The following is a 17,163-nucleotide window of genomic DNA, read 5'->3' as shown; positions in this document are numbered from 1 at the left end:
CCACGCATGGGATCCCACAGCCAGCCAGCACATGGGACAGCTCGGCTGTGCTTGGGGCTGTTCACAGCTTCACCGCCAGCTGAGTGCCAGGCGCCTGCCCAGCAGCACTCGCCTGTGGCAGGGACGGCACGGGCAGCGCGGGCACGCCGGGGAGGGGCGAGCAGAGCGACAGGCCCCGGCCCCCCTCACCTGCTAGCTCCAGGAGGGCACGGCGCTGGCTCTCAGCCCCATCGCCCACCTCGCCGTCCCCCGGGGAGCCCAGGGAGAGGGTCTGGGGCTCTGCCGGTGGTGCCGTGCTCCCGCCGTCTCCCTCCTCTGTGCTCCCCACCTCCACTTCGGCCGCGGGCTCTTCGGCAGAGAAGCCCTCCAGTGCTGGGCACGGTGCAGGCTCTCTGCAGGCCAGGGTGTCCCGGGGGCCACAGCTGTCCCCTGCCTCCCAAGGGATGAGGGGCTCGGGGGGTGGCTTGTCGAGGAAGGAGAGCCAGTGGCCGAGCTCAGGGTTGAGTCTCTTTGACCGGCGGACAGCATAAACGATGCTCTCCTGCTTGCGGGCCACCTTCCCTGCAGCTGCGCCCGGGGCACCCACACGCTTCCCAGCATCGTCCTCGAGGCCACCCGGCTCCCGTGGTGCCTCTGCCTCGGCCCCGGGGCTCTGCCGCGGCTCGCCCTTCTCTGGTGCCATTTTGGCTCTGGATGTGCAGGTCCCGCCAGTGTCCTCCCCATCCTGGGCCAGTGGCACAGGGGAGCGGGAGCCGGGTGGCCGGGCTAGGGCGGCGTACACGGGCTTGCCCAGGCGGTATGGCTTGCTCACGTCACACAGCAGGTCCCGTGCCAGCAGCTCCTTCAGGATGGAGAAGGATGCGCCGGGCTTCTTGCAGCCCCCAGCCACCTGCCAGGCGCAGCCCGGCCGGCTCTGGGCGCTGCTGGGGGGGCCCGGCTGCGCAGGGCAGTCCGGTTTGGCTCTCTTGAAGGGACTGCTGCAGGGCTGGGGCTTGGCATCGGTGGCATCGCGGGCGGGCAGCTTCCGTGGCGGCAGGCAGTAGGTGTGCATGTAGCGGATGAGCTCCACCACCGAGTGCATCTCCCCCTCGCAGGAGAACTGGCTGCTGGAGCCATCCTCTGCCGAGGAGGGGGGGGTCACCGAGTCGCCGGAGCTCAGCGAGTCCTCGCTGGAATCGCTGTCGTCCTCGTGATGGGTGCAGTTGCCTGGGGATGCGTGGTGGCGGCTGCTGGGGCACTCCTCGGGCACCCAGGGGCCTTTGGTCTGGGGGCAGGGGGTGGTGGAGGTGAGGTGCCGGTGCAGCTCGGTGCAGCTGCGGCTCTGCGCCTGTGGGACGCTCGCCCTTCTCTCCCGGGGACCGTCCACCTTCAGAAAGGAGAGAGGAGAAAGTCAGCCCCAAGCCCTGCAGCCACGACCTGACACAAGTACCAGGCATGGGAGGAGAATCCCCCCGGGCTAACAGAGCCGCCCCGCATCCTCAAATCCCCCTGTCCTGGCCCACCAGCATCCCGACCTGCCTGGGGGTCAGCCCTACACCCCAGGGGGTTTCCACCGGACACGCCGGGCCGGCAGCCCAACCACTGCCCCTCCAGCAGCTGGCACGCAATGATACTCCCTCTCCCTGGGAGATTTGCTGCTCTTCCCAGGCAATCTAATTTGCTGGGCCTAATGCACCGCACAATTACTATTAGCCAAGTAGAAAAATCTTTGATGGGAACTTCTGCTGGGTTTCAGGAGATTAGCTTAAGTGACGGGGTCGGCTCTGCAGCGCAGCACGCAGCTCTCCCCGGCCGATGGCTCCCAGCTTGGGCTGTGAGTCAGCGGGGAGCGGGGGCGAGGGGGCGGCCAGGGAGCACGCGGAGCTTTCACAAACCAGTGCTCAGGGAAGCTGGGAGAGGCCTGGCCCCACTGGGTCCGAATGAGATCGAGATGTTTCTCAGCCCAGCCCGAAGCCCGAAGGTTTTGCTGAGCCCAGACTGCAGCCCCCGCACAGACAGGGACGGGAACGCCACGCGCTGCTGTGCCAGTGGTGACAGTCCCTGCCTGTCCTCAGCCCCTGGCCCAGCTCAGAGGCTGCCCACGCTCCCCGACACCGTCCTTCGGTGACCTCCTTTAGGACGGCTCCCGAGAGGTGGGCGCTGGACGGGCTCGAGCTCTGCCCGCTGAGGAAGTACCTTTGTGCAGGGCCGTGCGGGTCGGGACTTAGGGGTCCCCAGGCGCCGGGCGCTCCCATCCCGCTGAGCCTCGCAGCTCGGAGGCGTGTGCGATGGAGAGAGGAGCAACTTCTTCAGCTGCAAAGAGAAGCAGCAAGAAAAGGAGTCGGCATCGCAGCGAGGGCAGGAGAAAGTGCCGGCAGGGCCGCAGCCCCTCGGCTCGCGCCTGTGCTGAGCACATTCATTGCTGAGCATCTGACCCAAAAATGGGAGGGGGGGAATTAAAAAGGCAGGGAGGCATTTTCCACCTCTCCGTGGCTGTGGGGGCAGGCACCTGGCCGCACACAGCCCCAAGGAGGTCGGGTCCGTCTCTGCAGCGTTCACCCATGTCCCCAGGGGCCCCCCAGCAGGTCAGGGCAGTGAGGACATGAGGAAATCTACTTCCCAGGGGCATCCCTGCTCCGGTCAGACACACAGGAGCTGTCGTGGTGTCCAAACTTCTCACTCCATCAATTCTGCCCTTAGGTGACAGAGACTTTACATTGGCATGAGTGACAGCTTTGGACTGCTCGCTCGGGTCCCCGAGCAAGGCTCATTTAGCCGAAACATCCGGAGAGGGCTTTGATTCATTAATGAGCTTGCACGGCGTTTCACAGATGCAAGCCCCTGTGGGACCTGTTGAGGATCTTCCCCAACACGCTCTGTCAAGCCCACGGGTGGTGGGAGTGGGGTTCTCCCTGGATTACCCGCAGTGCCACCACTTCTGATGGCAAGGTCAGCGTAACATTTTTCTTCTACTCAAAACCATTTTTGGTTAGGGGAAAAAAAAAGAAACCCCACACCCAGCAACAGCATTTCATATTCCGCCCATGTCACGCTAACAACCGAAGGCGACACAGCTCAACAGCAAGACGACTGCGTAGGCGCCGGGGGACTGCACGGAGAAGACAGATCTGGGGCTCCCGTGCTGGCCAGCGGGCATGGAGCCCCAGGGTGGGCACGGGGGGCTTTAAGGGGTGATAGAAATAGGAGGTGCCCAGGTCAGGGTCTGCCGGGAAACGTCAACTGGGGCACCCACAGCTTTAGGCATGCAGCTCCTGTTGGTGGAAGCAACCAGCACCTTTTCCCCCCACCCCTGCAACGTATACATCCTATATATACACATACATATTGTGTGTGATATATACCCCCCTGTGCAGGGCGTGGGCGGTGGAAATGCACGCTCTCACCACTGGATGTCACTCCTCCCCGCCACAGCCCCGGCTTTTGGGGAGACCCCGGGGCCAGGCTGGGGGTCCCTGGGGGGGACCGTGAGTCCTAGGAGGGAGTGGGCTGAGCACCCCTGACCCAGGAGGCCTCCCGGGGATGGCGGTGGCTTGCAGCAAATGCTGCCAGTTAGTGTTGGCCAGGAGGGGGAGTGGGGCTGGAGCCCCAATATTGCAGGGAACCAAGAGGGATGCTCCAGCCACCAAATCTGTAGGGACTGGAGGCCACACAGCCCCTGAGGGGGTTGTGGTGGAAGGCAAGGGGGTCAAGCCCTCCCGCTGAAAGCTGAGGGTATGGGCTGTCCGACGCTCCGGCCAAGCCCCCCCATCCCTCCTGTGAGAGCAGCGGGGAGCTCGGCCGTGAGGCAGAGCCGGGCGGGAGCAGCCACCGTTGCCCCTGGGCACGGGGCTGGGATGCACTGGGGAGACCCCTGGGCAGCCCCACATCCACATGCCCGATTAAAAGCAGGTGTGGGTCTTGGCAAAGCAGCCCCCACCCCTTTGACACCCACCCCCACCCCCTTCATATATATATTTGTATACACACAGCTTGTTCCCGTGAGGATGGTGATGGAGGTGACAGCAATGATGCAGAACATGTATACGTATACAATACAAGTATATGCTTTGGTATTGACGGTTAAAGAGAGTTTTAAGCCTAGAATGAAAAAATTCAGACCTTTGCTTCCTATCATACCCATGCAGCCGGCTTATGAGGGGCTCATCCAAATCCACCTTAAACAGTAGGAAGTGGGTTCTTACTAGAGACAGCTCATCAAACTCGGGGGCCGGGGGCGGCCCCCCCGTGACCGGGGCGGTGGGTTTGGGGGAGGGGGCAGGCGAGGTGTAGGCATGGTTGAGCGTGTCCCCCTCTTCCATAGTTCGGAAGGCAGCCAGGCCCATGTCATCTCCCTGTATATCATCCAATGTCTCGGTGAGGGCTGCCAGCAGCGCTTCATTCTCGCTGTCTGTTATCTGAAAGGAGCAGGCATAGAAGAGAGGGGGAGTTAGGCTCGGCAGAGGGACCGGGGGATGCAGGGCGGGGGGAAGAGGGGCTGGCAGTGCCACACCAGCACCCACACTTCCCGGTGACCCTGCAGGGGACCTGGGAGAGCTTCTCCCCAGTGGAGCACTGGGATGGAATCAGGGGGAGAGAGACCCAACTGGAAAAGGAGCATCAGTCTGTCCCCTTGCACCCCCAGCAGGAAAATAATGAATCAGAGCATCTTCTCTCCCCATGGTCACCTCCACCCCACCACGAGGCAAACAGCAGCAGATAAAGGATCTGTGATTAAAAGGCTCCTTGCCCAAATCCTCCTGACTCTGGGCTGCAAGCTCCCCCCCGGTGCTGGCTATCACAGCACTGCTGAGCAGGGCTGGGAGCAGCATCCAGGAGCCCGGGGAGGGGGCAGGCACAGCCCCCTGCCCTCTGCGGGGCTGGGGAGGCCTGAGCAGGCACGGCCGGTTATTCACAGCTCTCCTGATGGGGAAGGCAAAGAAAACGTGGAGAGCCGTAAGCTCAGCCCAGGGCTGCCCAGTGAACAAGAGGGCACAGCCCCCTGGGAGCGCGCAGGGGAAGCAGAGCCTGGGCTGCACCGCTGGCCAGATGCCACAGCTTGCAACAAGCAGTATGGGGTTTTGTTTTCACTAAAAGCCACCAAACACAGGCACCTCCAGCTCTACAGGGGCTCTGACCCCTCACACTTAAAGCCAGCTGCACCCAGTGCTCTGCAAGGGACCCTATCGACAGAGCACGGCTCCCAGAACAAGACGGGCCTTGTATTATATCTCCCCTGATCTACTTTTTTCGGCGAACGATCTGGGGATGCTGACAGGAGATTTGTGAGTGTCTGGGGCTGTGCCAGGGCTGCGCTGGGCCAGGCAGGGCCACGGCTGCTCCTGCCTCCTCCCTGCCCGCCACTCCGACATGCCCCCTCCGGCCCCTCTTTCCATGTGGGCTTCGCCTCGGCTGATGCACCTCTAGCCCTCCCAGCACCGTCCCAGTCCCACACAGCCCCACGAGTTCCCTTCCAGTCTGGAAATATGCTGCAAAAGCCCAGAAGAAGATGCAGAAGCTGAGGAATGGCTGAAGTTAGCCAGGAGTTCCTTCTTTTTGGTCCTCCTCCATCATATTCTGAATGTAAACCATGTCCAACAAGAAGCAGGCTACCATCAGCTATAAAATTAGCACGGGGGTAAATTCAGGCTTGCAAGGAGGACTGTTGACTGCACACAGCCTCCCGTGTTTCTCTCATCTTGTTTGAAAATTAAATATATTTTGTTCTGTGCCCTAACCTTGCTCGCAGTTACTAGAGCAGGCTCCAGGGAAAGGCAGCAGGATGCTCCATTTCTGGCTCCATTTCTTTTCCTCCTGTTATTGGCACGAGGCTGCTGTGCATACAAGTTCAGTGGGATACATTTCATCATACTCCACTGCTCCTAATGGGCCTGTCTTTTGCATTTCTTTTCTGTTTATCTTTTCCCCAGGAAGTTCAGCGGAAAATATGCATCTCGTGATGAAGGTCCCTCAGCTGGACTGGACCATTTTCAAGCACAGCATCAGCATAGCATAAAAGCCAGAGGGTTGTTATTATGGCCAGGTTAGAAAATATTGGGGCTTTTTATTTCACCCCACCTTGTTTAAATACAGATCCTTTTCCCTCCCAAAATGTAACCCAGAGTTGGTGACTAGTGGGCACCAGTGGGTCGCAACCTCCTTGTCCAAGGGGGTAAGGGCCTGGGTGCTGCTCAGGAGGGCACAGTGACCCCAGTCCCCAAGGACGGGGCACATCCAGGGCATGGCAAGAACTTTGGGAAAGGCAAGCAGGCTGCCCAGCCTGCTCTGCCCCTGGTCCCCAGGCAGCCTCTGCAGCTGCCTGCCTCCAACCTGCCTGCGCTGTGCTCACAGCCCTGCCCTGGCACCACAGCTCTGCAAAATGCTCAGCTCTTCTGCGAGGAGGGGCAAAAACGTGCTGAGGGACAAAGACCGGCCCTGCCGGTGCCTGGGAGAATCCTCTGCCCCAGCACCACTTTGCACTGCGTGGTCCCGGGTGCCAGCGCAGCGATGGGGCCATCCCAGAGCAAAGGTGAGGACAGAAACCAGCCACCCTCTGCCAGAGGGACCCCAGCCCCAAACACAGGGAGGATGTCAGAGCTGGAGAAAGGGGCTGCTTTCTGTTCCTGGGAAATGAATATACCTGCCCCACGCCACAGCCCCGAGACCCCCAACACACCCTGCCATCCCGGGAACTGACTGGGACCTGCTGTGCACCAGCTGTAATTCCCTTTTAATAATACATCACAGGAGGGCTGGCTCAGCAGCCCTCCTCTGCTCATCCACCTCCTCATTAGCCTTACTCTGCTTGCTCCATTTACAGCCGGCACACAAATTAATGGAGCGCTAATCAGCTGGGGAGGAGCTATTAATAGTTGTGTGGGTCCCCTCCTTCCTTCTCCCTCTCTCCTGCCCTCCCCCTGCCTCCATCCTTGGGTCCCCTGTGCCGGGAGGATGGGGGTACCTGGAAGAGCTCGGAGTCGTCGGTGCTGTACTGGCTGGAGTCGGTCTCCGAGTGCTCCCCGCACCACTGCAGCTCGCTGAAGCAGCCGGCCGAGTCAAAGTCGCTGGCATCCAGCTGAGACAAGTCAATCTCGGGGAAGTCGGAGTAGAGGTGCTCCTCGCCAGACACCTCGTACTGAGGAGAGAAGAGAAAGGGGGTGAGCCTGCCGCCATGCCAGAGGGGCAGGCAGAAACAGGCAGCAGCAACCACCTGCAGAGACAGCCGGTCTCCCCGCGTGCTGTTGCCTCCACTCGAGCCCATTACTCAGACCCTCTTTCGAATCAGCTTTGGCAAGTGGCTCCAGGAGCAACTACACAGCAGTGGAGAGCACAGAGAGCACCTCTTCACTGCACATCTTGCAAATCAGTTTGCACAGCCTGGTACTGGCACTGCTGGTTACTGGAAGCTGCCCCACAACTGCCACCAAAGCCCCCTTCTTGTGTCCTGCGTTGTGGCAGGCATCGGAACAGCAGTGTCTGTATGGGGACGAGTCTTGTCCGCTCTGGCGAGCAGAATCTCAAAGCACAGCACAGCCACCTGGACTGCCGTAAAGCAGCTGCTGGTGCTCTTAGGGGAAACTGAAGCCATTCCTGCCTTTGGTGCCTAAAGGGTGACATCCAGGGTTATCCAGCCGCCCTGGGGATCAGCGATAACAGAGCGAGGCAAGAGACTTGGATGCACATGAGACAGCAATGCATGGGGCCAGGCTCTGGTGGCCAGCCTCATGCCCGCTCAGCGTGGCTGCTCCACACCCCGTCCCAGTCCCTGCCACGTGGCACTGAACCGCTCGGGGAAGGTTCCTCTGGGGAAGCCGCACGTCCCAAGGCACCGCCAAGGCAATACAGACCCTGGGCCCTGCATCGCACGTGCAGGATGAGAAAAACAGCATGGAAACAAATCAATGTCCGGGTGCACACAGGGCGATGCGAGCTCTAGGAACCGAGCTAAAAATCTCCATTTAACCACAGAAAGCAGCGGGGACCTGCCCCGCTTCTGCCTGGCTCCCAGCTGCTGCCCAGCCACAAAGCCCCACGGCTGCATCCAGCACCCGCGGGAGCGAGGGCTGGCACCGGCATGACCCTGCCCGCGCTGCCACTCGCTGCCTGCACCGAGCCCTTGGGTCGTGCTTGGCTTTGCCCACAACGTCCAGGTTCAAACACAGAGGGGAAAGGTCTGGTGTGACTCCTCCTGGTATTGGCTGCCCGGGGGGAGTTTTCTGGCGATGAGGGAAGCAAGTTTATTTACAGAGCAAATGTATTTTGGAGCAGGCAAACATCTGAGCACATGAGAGGCTAGGGGGGGACCTCCCCTCCTGAAGTGCCCTGGAAGGGTCTCCTCTGATACTCAACCAGAAGGAAAAGGGATTTCGAACTGAGCTGCAGGAATGGAAAAGACAGTGTTTCTCTCTTTCTCTTCTTTTGTTGTTGTTGTTGTTTTTTTTTTTTTTTTTTTTAATTGCGATAATCTGGGAGTATTGATTGTGTTCCCATAGGCTGAGGAGTATGTGTGCCAGTGCTCCCCACCGGGTTTAGGATACCCTGTGCCACAACAAAGGACACTCCTGTGCACACACACACCCCCATTTTGCATTCCTCATCTGCTTTCTGCCCCGTTCCCTCCCAGGGGTGGCAAGGAAAGGGTGAGCAGTTTGGAGGATGCAGCAAGGGCAGGAGAGAGCAGCTTCACGGCCAATAGCAAGCCAATGCCATGTCCCAGCAGCGGACCCCTGGCCCGGCTGTCCCCACGGCTGCAGCAGGGCAGGGGGCTGCAGGGAGCTGCTGACGCTGCCCCAGCCCCACTGGTGCGGGCAAACCCCACTGGGGGCCGGGGAGCTGCCCCTGTGCTGGGGGCATGATGTATCAGGTAGACATCCACGAGCGTGGTGCCACCAAGTACCTCAGGCACAAAAAAAATCTATGCAACCCCCTGAACGGCTCCTGGATACGGATACTCCTCACGTGCACCCCAAAACTGGGGCTCTTCAAAGCCACCCTGCAAAAACCTTTGCTCCCCGGGTGGTCAGAGCACATGTAGCAGGTCAATGGTCTCTGTCCTCATCACTGCCAGCTCTGGGGGACGCAGATGTTACCTTTCCCCCAGCTCTCCTGCCTTCTCTGCTCAGGGGCATCCTGGGCTGCTCTGGGATCAGACATTCTTTGGCCTTTCAAATGTGTCCCTTACCTGCTGTGGCTTGTCCCTGCTTTCCTGCCACCGCTCTTGCGCCTGCTCCAGAAAAAGTCTTGCAACAACTTTGGCTCCGCCTTCTCCCCAAATCTTCCCATGGGAACACAGGCAAAAGCTTTTATTTTTAGAAAAGCCATACATACATATATATATATGTGTCTGTGTGTGTGTGCGTGCGTTCAATTAAAAATAGCAAAGCAGTCAAATTCTCCTGCTCCTTTTGATATGCCACAAGGGAAAAGATCCTGGTGCTGAGATCACAAGGACCAGCTGACACCAGTGCTCGGGACATCTTTTGATCAACTCCACAGATGTGACATGTCCCCATTGGCAACAGGGCTGGGTAAAAATAAACTCCTGCAATCTAATGCTTCTGAGCTGCCCTCTCTGGGCACCCTGGAGGCAGGAGTGCCCCGGCACTGCCATGCTGCGTGCAGCCATCCTGAGGCAGTGGTTGGCAGTAGATGCTCCCAGGTTCCCAGCTAGCACAGGTCAGGAGTGCCCAAAAACTCAGCTCTGCCTGCGTCAGTCCCCCTCCTCCTTGGAGAAAGCAGGGAGAGCCTTTGCTCAGTGCGGCCGCCCACATGGGCACCCAGCAGGGCATCCCAGCGCGAAGCTGCAGCTCCAGCCAGCCCCCTCTGCTCTATAAAGGGTCATTTAACCGACCCAGCCACCAAGGACATGAGTCTCTGGAGGGAATCCATCACTCCGAGCACCACTAGCCCGGCGCTGAGAGCAGAGTCCCTCTGGGCTGGCCGCAGAGGTGGGGGAGGACCCAGCCCCCTGCCTGGGGAGGGGTTGGCAGTGATGGGGAGGCTGCCTGTGGGCACTGGACTTCATCTGCTCTGACTTTCCCTTTTCCCACCCTTTGCATTTCCTGCTGCCTTGGGAGAGGAGTGAACTTTTGTTCTAATTTTACTCGGGAGTTTGTAGGAAGATCAGCCATGGGTTCTTGGTGTGCAGCCAGCAAACACCCATGGAGACATGCTCAAAAATTCAGAGGCATCCTCCAGCCCAGACACCTGGCCCGCGTGCACTGCAGTGTGGCTATGACCAGAAAGCTGCCGGCAGCTCGTTGCGACTTGTCTGATGAATCCCTGCTCCGGGGAAGAGGGACGCCCAGGCGGCTATGCGAGTGCCCCCGTGCCACAGACCTACATCCTTTGGGGGAACAGGAGCCCAAGCCTGGGCATCCCCTCCGGCAGCCGGAGCACCCCGCAGCAGCACCCCGCGGGCAGCTGCACCTGAAAGCCAAAGCCAAAAGGTGGAGGGCACTTGGGGAAACGGCCTCCAGTCACAGACATCCTCCTCGACTTTCTTTAAAGCGTGAACCAACTCTGACCTCAGCCCTAGCAGAAACGCGATCGCAATTACAGGACAAGGAGGCAGCTGATACTCGCTTGCATGTTGCAAGGAGCTTCGCCTCTGCAGAGGCTTTGCTTGCTGGGAGGACAGAGCATTAACGCTTTTATTCATTTACTGCTGAGCTCGGACAGCCCTTCCCCACTGCAAGGGGTTTATAACTTCAATCCTGGGAGCAGAGGTTGTCCCGGGAGGCCGGCAGGGACCCTCGCACAGAGGGTTTGTGCTCGTTTTGTGCCCCTGCTGAGGCTGGCCGGATCCAGCGGCAGCCGTGCTGTGCGTGCCCGGGGACAGCCTGCAGAGCAGGAGGGCTCTGTGCCCGCCGCGGCTGCACTGCCCCGCTGCCAGCCCCACCGTCCACGTCTACCACGGTGGAGCTGGCAATAGCAAGAAAGTACAAGGGACAGTCTCCAAACCGGCAGTCAAGGACGTCCAGAGGTCACCTCGCCAACTCTCCTGTCCTGGGGAGCCTCAGCTGCACCTAAATGTTTCCAGACAAGTACCAGCGGGGCCTCTCCCCAAGCACTGCGGGTAAGAAGGGGCCAGCTCCCCCCCCAGCCTGCACTATGCCTTCTCCTGGGAACCCCATGCGAGCAAATCAGTCTGAGAGCTTCTGGTGGCCCCTTGGTCAGCACCCCTTTGTCTCCAGGGGCTGCGAATGGAAGAGCTCCCAGGTGCTCTGGGGACTGCACCCACCAGGGCACCTGCTGCTCCGACTCCCCGTCCCTCTGTAAAGCCCCCAGTCTTTGCCCTTCCCGGGGCAGTGGCAAGGCAGAGCAGGATGAGGAGGTGGCACGGGGGTTAGCTCCATCTCCCTGCCCGATCGTGAGGGTGGCCGATGCGGGCAATCATCTCTAGTGTCCCCAGCAGCTCCGGCACGTGTCCTGGGCTGGACCTGCAGCAGAGCGAGGGCAGCCACTGGCTGGAGCCACATCCAAGGATGCCCCATTGGGCACAGCTCAGTGCTGGCTCCCAGTGTCGTGGGGACAGCAGATGGGACATTTCCCCTTTCAGGTCTTTCTCCTGCTTTGGAGCAGCATTAACTCTGGTGCGGGAGCATGTGAGGTCTTATCTCTGCAGAGACACGAGGTTCCTCTCCAAGCCCAACTCTAATTCAAATATTGGATTAACAAGACAGGAAATGTTTTCCTCTTTTTCAGTGTCAGCTTAGGCTCCTCGGACTAAACCCCCCAGTCAGCAGGGCTGGAGAGGCCAGCTGGGGCTGGGCTGCTGGCTCCCAGGGGCAGCTGTACCCAGCGAGCCCACCAAGAGCAGATCTTGGCTCCACGTGTGTGCAGCCAGCTTGCCCGGGGAGCAGGCAACACACGGCCTTTCCGCCTGCCAGCCTGAAAACAGGCACCTGCCACCCGGAGTTCAGCAGCCTTCAGGCAAATGCTGATGCTTTGGGGTTTTGCCTTCCCTGCGGCAAGCCTGGGAAAGAAGCAAAGGGGCGATGTCACCTCTGAACACCGTCTGGGAGGAACCGCAGCCCTGCTGCCAGGCAATAGCAACCTAAACCAGGGCAAGCAAGAGAGCTCAACTGGCCGTTGCCTGCAGTGCTTAACTGGCTGGGGATGGGGCAGTGACCGTGACGAAGAGACCTGCAGGTCCTCTCCTCTGTCTCACCCCCCGACAACAGCACTGGTAGAAATTTCCCTTATCTGCAAAACTCCTGGGTCTGGCCCCTTGAAGTTGTGGCCAAGTATTTTGCAGTGAGGCTCCAAGCGCACCGGGTGATGGCACACACATTGTGGTCATGCTTAGTGAGGCTGCAAAAGTTTCAGCTTCTGAAGTCTGCCAGCGCGAAAGTGCTGCTGGACGGGCTCAGCGCCTTCACGGGAACTTAATCCTGTTTAAGCCTAGGAGGCCAGATTTGCATTGCCGCCTGCATACACGGCCCCAGGATGCTTTGCAATTGCCTTGTCACTCACATGCCACTTTGCTGTACAGAAAAAAGGAAGGAAAGCAGCAGCTCCTTGGAGGGGCCAAAGGAACCGACCAGAAACAGGCAGCCCATCTCACCGAGGAGCTGAAGCGGTGACTCAGCCCCGCACGGACCCTCCTCCCTCCCCACAGCCGAGTGCCTACCCAAAGCATTAAGGGATAAATATACATCCACACGCGCTGGAGACAGAGCCCCAAATTAGCCGGTAGCGTTTAGGCTGGGACCCAAACCAGCAGAAGGTGAGAAATGCCGAGAACATGAAGTGCTGGCTCCTGCCAGCCCTCCCTTGGCGGCACGGGCAGCGCCGGCTCCCGGTGACCGCGTTCGCAGCCGGCCGGCAAGTTTCCCCCTCCTCGCCCTCACCCCAGGCTTGTCTCTAAACAGGAAAGAAAATCCTTGGGCAGCAGTTTTGGAGAGAGCCGTCCGGGCTTATCAGGGAAATCCGTAATTACAGACTGCTTGAAACGGGGATTACAGCCATGCAGGGAGACGGGCACTGTGCAGCTGTTTCACTGGGATGAACTCTTCCCCGGGCAGGCAGCAGCGGGCTGGCTGGCACAGTGGTGGGCACGGCTGCCCGCCCCGCAGGCTGCTTTGGGCAGGTGGGAGCCCCACTCGGGCAGGCCGGGACGGGTGCCTGCAGACCCCCAGCACCCTCCTGGGCTGACCCAGCACCGGAGCGGGGAGGCGATGGGGGCACGCAGCCGCCGCGACCCACGCCGGGGCCAAAACCAGCCCTGTCTGCCCCTGGGGTGCACCCTGCTGTCCCCACGGCTCCCACCCAGGGGATGTGGTCCCCATGCAGTCGGGCCACCAGCACCCTGGGGGGCAAAGCTGGGTGCTTCCAGCCCCTTCTCATCCCCAAGGACACGCCAGCTCCCTCCCAGCCCTCCCAGCCCAGAGGGACCCATGTGGGGCGGGCAGCCCCCCTCCAGTACCAGGGAGGAGGGCAGAGGTGGGGATGGAGGAGAGAGCTATAAATAAGTGTAAATACAGCAAGGAGGCACCTGGCCAGAGCTGTGAAGGTCACCAGAGCGTATGCCAGCAGATAAGCAACCCGCCTCCCCACTGGCATTTGACAAAATGTCACTGTGAATGAGGGAGAGGTGGTGTCGGGTTGTGCCTTGGCCCAGCCGTCCCTTGCCACCCCCTGATATTTATAGTCTGAGAGCCCCAAAGCGGAGGGCCAGCGGTCCCTCCTCGGGAGGCGGCGAAGGCAGAGGGAACCCTGCCTGCAAACACACTGATGTGACACAGTGGAGGGAGGCACAAGGAGTGCAGAGGCAGGGCTGTGCAGCGGCACGCTGCCGCTCCCCCATCCAGCTCCCCAGGTTTGGGGGAAAAGGAGCACAGGAATCTCCCAGGTTCCCGGGTCTGCACAGAGGCGTGCAACACCTCGCTGTCCTGCTAGGAGCAGGGCATTTCGCCCCCTGCGCTCTGTTGATTTTTAATTTTTTTTAATTTCTACTAATCTGTTTTCACAATTCAGCCCAGCCAGCAAGAGGAAAAACCAGCACTAGCATTTAAAGGCCGGACAAAATAAATAGCAGGTTGATCCTTTCTTCCACTCGAGCTGCTCAAAAACAACTGCTGCTCGTCCGCATTGCCGCAGCACGTGGGAGTCGCCGCGGCAGTGCCGGGCCTCGCGCTGGACACCCTGCACTGACACGCGTGGAGCAGCCGCCCTCCTGACGCAGCCCGTGAAGTGCCGAGCGGGCGAGGGGAGGGGTGCGGGCAGCACCAGGTACCCGGCCCAGCGGCACCAGCAGGACAAGGGCTGCTCGGTGCCGGGCTCTGAGCCACAGCCCGAGTGTGAACGTGGACTCGTTCGCTGACTTTTGTCTTACATTAGAAGGGTGTAATTAAGATCAACCATGAGATGCCAGTAATAGGAAATATTAAACATTAACTGCAAACAATAAACACAAACTTGCCAGGATGACTTTGATATGGAGGCAAGGTGGAAGAAATTGCACTAAACTATCCCTGAGTCACAAGGATAGAAAAAAGGAGCCTGAGATACTGGTAATAATGCCCTGAATAAACAACGCTCTGCTGGAACACTTTAAACAAAGGTGTGTCGGGTTTAGGAAGAAGGGCAGCAGCAAAGTATATCACAGGTTACAGAGCTGCATGTTCATACTATACTCGGCAGCCGTTTATTTGGGCTCCAAATTACAGAGTGCACTTTATTTCTGCCTGAGCTCCGGGACGAGCCAGCCCAGGGCTGCAGGACCCACCAGCGCCACGGCAGAGCCGGGGAGACCCCGCGGCCCCAGCCGCCCCGCACAGAGCCCAAAGCACCTCCCCACTGCCGTCGCCCTCCGGCACCGCCGCCGCTGGGGCAGCCCCACCAAGCACCAGGCAAGGGCAGAGAAGGAGAACAGATGGTTGTGCTGCCCCGTGCAAGGAGAGGGGGCAGCAGGTAGACGCAGCAAGGAACGGGCCGTTCCCAAAGAGGGACGTTCCTCTCTCAACACCAGCTAATGGAAACAGCACCTGCCGACTGTGGCTACTGCCAAGCGCCGTGCCGTGCCGGCTGCTGCCGCTGCTGCCATATCCCAGGCATAGGGACTGTCAGGCAGAGGCCTGTCCGGACAGTGCCAGCACACTCAGGCACACACAGCATGCTGATAACAGTGTCTCCCATCACAAGAGAAGTGTGACGGCTTTATCCTGCACCCCTCGAGCCAGCAGCAGCACCCCATGCCAAGCCTGCCAGCAGCCAGCCTGGCAAACACCGCCCAGCACCCCGCTGATCCTGGCACAGCAGAGAGCAGCACCCCCAAATATGCGTGTGCCAGCAGCTGCTGCCAGCCTTGCCCCAGTCACTGACGGGTGCTGCTGCAGGCAGCAGGGCTGGCACTGCTTGATGGCATCAGCCAGGCAGGGCATGGGCCTGGTCCTGAACCCTGGTGGTGTTTCTAAGAAATTCCTTGTTATCTGCCCCAAAACCAAAGGCAGGACCAATAGACAGCAACCAGCATGTGCTGAGCCGGGTACAAAAGCACAGTGGGAAGTGAAATGTCCCGTCCGCTCGGGAGGTCTCCAGCCCTGCCATGGCTGTGGGGAGAGAGGCAGAGGCAGGAGCAGGCAGGTGTTGTGCTCCAGCACAATGCTCACCTCCTCGCCGCAGCATTTCTCCAGCGAGGCAGCACAGCCTGCGCGGGGCAAGGATGGAGCAAGAGGTGGCACAAGCCCTGCAAGCTTGAGAGGCTCTGCACAGAGGATGCCCAGTGGGAGCAGCAGGGAGCAGCAGGGGCCGTGGCCGAGGCCAGCAAGGGCATTGAGACCCTGAAACTCTCGGGACTGCTTCCACTCGCAGACCCACAGCTGGAGGTGGCAGGAAACGCTGTGGCCCCGTGAGACAAGCTGGGGAGCCCTGGGAGCGGGGGTGCCCCCGAGCTCCAGCCAGGCTGGCGGCACAGGGTGGCCAGGCTGCGCCATGGGAGGGGGCAAGCGCCTGACTCACCGAGGAGCTGACTATTAGCCAGCTCTGCTGGTCACAAAAATTCCCCGCGATGGCAACTCCCTCCTTTTGAAAGGAAAACATGAGGGGGGTATTATTTTCAGACCTTCCTCTTCTGATGTCCTGGCAGCCAGCAGCCACATGACGGCTATGGGCAGAGGGACGCCAGCAAGGAGGCTCCCCCGGGGTCGGGGCGGCTGCAGGGGCTGGAGGAGGAGCAGCCCTGCTCCTGCCCTGCTCCGGCTACTGGCCCCTTTGGCGGTTTGGCCACCAGCTCGTGGGCTGATGGGGCTTCATGAGGCCCTTTCTGTCCGGAGGATATTGCAAACGTCCTCCCGTGGCGCTGCCCTTCCCAGCTAACACCAGTTCAGCTCTGTGGGCACTGTTCACCCCGGCACTGGCAGCTCTTCACCCCGCTCAGCTGGCTGCAGGAGCAGATCCCTTCCAGGAGGCAGCGAGCAACTGTCCCTCCAGCTCCCCACACTGGAAGTGAGGTTGAACCTGCAGTAGCACAAGGAGGAAAGCAGAGCCGCTGCCTCCAGGGAACACTGGACCTGACATCACCATGTCGAGCCACGTTGGGTTCCCACTCCAGTTCCAGAGCTGCCCAGGCTGCACAGGCGAGCCCACCCTCAGCCACACTTCCTACCCGCAGCTACAGCCTCAGGATCTTCTGCGGTGTTGTGCTTGGAAAGCTCCCCTTGGCTTTGCCAGGAGCCACAGCCACGGCCTGTGGTCCTGGGAATCCCTGAACTACTCCCGGGGGCTGTCACAGGCAACGTGGGGAAGCCGGGAGGCTTTCTGGGTCCACGGGCAGGCAGCAAGGAGCAAGCGTGCTGGCAGGGCAGCCTCCCGGTTCCACCGGAGCCACTCGCGCCACAGTGCCGCCAGCTCTGGGGTTGCTGCCTTGAGGCTGTGAAATGACAGGGGAGGGGAGGCCAGCTCAGGGTGAACTATCCTTACTGAAATATCCTCCTCCCCTGGCTTGGGACACCGAACACAGGGCTTTCTGGGTGGCAGCTAGCGGGAGGCAGCAGCTCGGCACGCAGCCTGGCTCTGCCGCGCTCGGCGGGGGGGCTGTAATTCCCGGTGCATTCTGGCGCCCCGTGTCAGCAGCTCTGCGGCTGTGAAACGGGAGCCGAGGTTAAAACCAGCCTGAATCCTGCCCCTTGACACACACATGTGAAGAGCCAGTGAAGAAAACCTGCTGACTGCCAGACACCACAG

The 17,163-nt window shown here is 60.2% G+C and overlaps 1 protein-coding gene across 1 annotated transcript in view; it reads right to left on the bottom strand.

Moving 5' to 3' along the window:
• The window catches only part of PPARGC1B (PPARG coactivator 1 beta), a 52,381-nt gene that overhangs the window by 9,167 nt on the left and 26,051 nt on the right, over positions 1 to 17,163 (bottom strand). Inside the window, exons 2-5 of the mRNA XM_075509814.1 lie at positions 6,938 to 7,111; positions 4,182 to 4,394; positions 2,176 to 2,292; positions 190 to 1,366 (exon numbers count right to left, since the gene is read on the bottom strand). Coding sequence (XP_075365929.1) covers positions 190 to 1,366; positions 2,176 to 2,292; positions 4,182 to 4,394; positions 6,938 to 7,111 — 1,681 coding nt within the window. The remainder of the gene's footprint in view (positions 1 to 189; positions 1,367 to 2,175; positions 2,293 to 4,181; positions 4,395 to 6,937; positions 7,112 to 17,163) is intronic.

Source organism: Mycteria americana, chromosome 8 (assembly GCF_035582795.1).
Source record: "Mycteria americana isolate JAX WOST 10 ecotype Jacksonville Zoo and Gardens chromosome 8, USCA_MyAme_1.0, whole genome shotgun sequence".
NCBI lineage: Eukaryota > Metazoa > Chordata > Aves > Ciconiiformes > Ciconiidae > Mycteria > Mycteria americana.
This window is presented reverse-complemented; position numbering and strand designations above follow the sequence as displayed.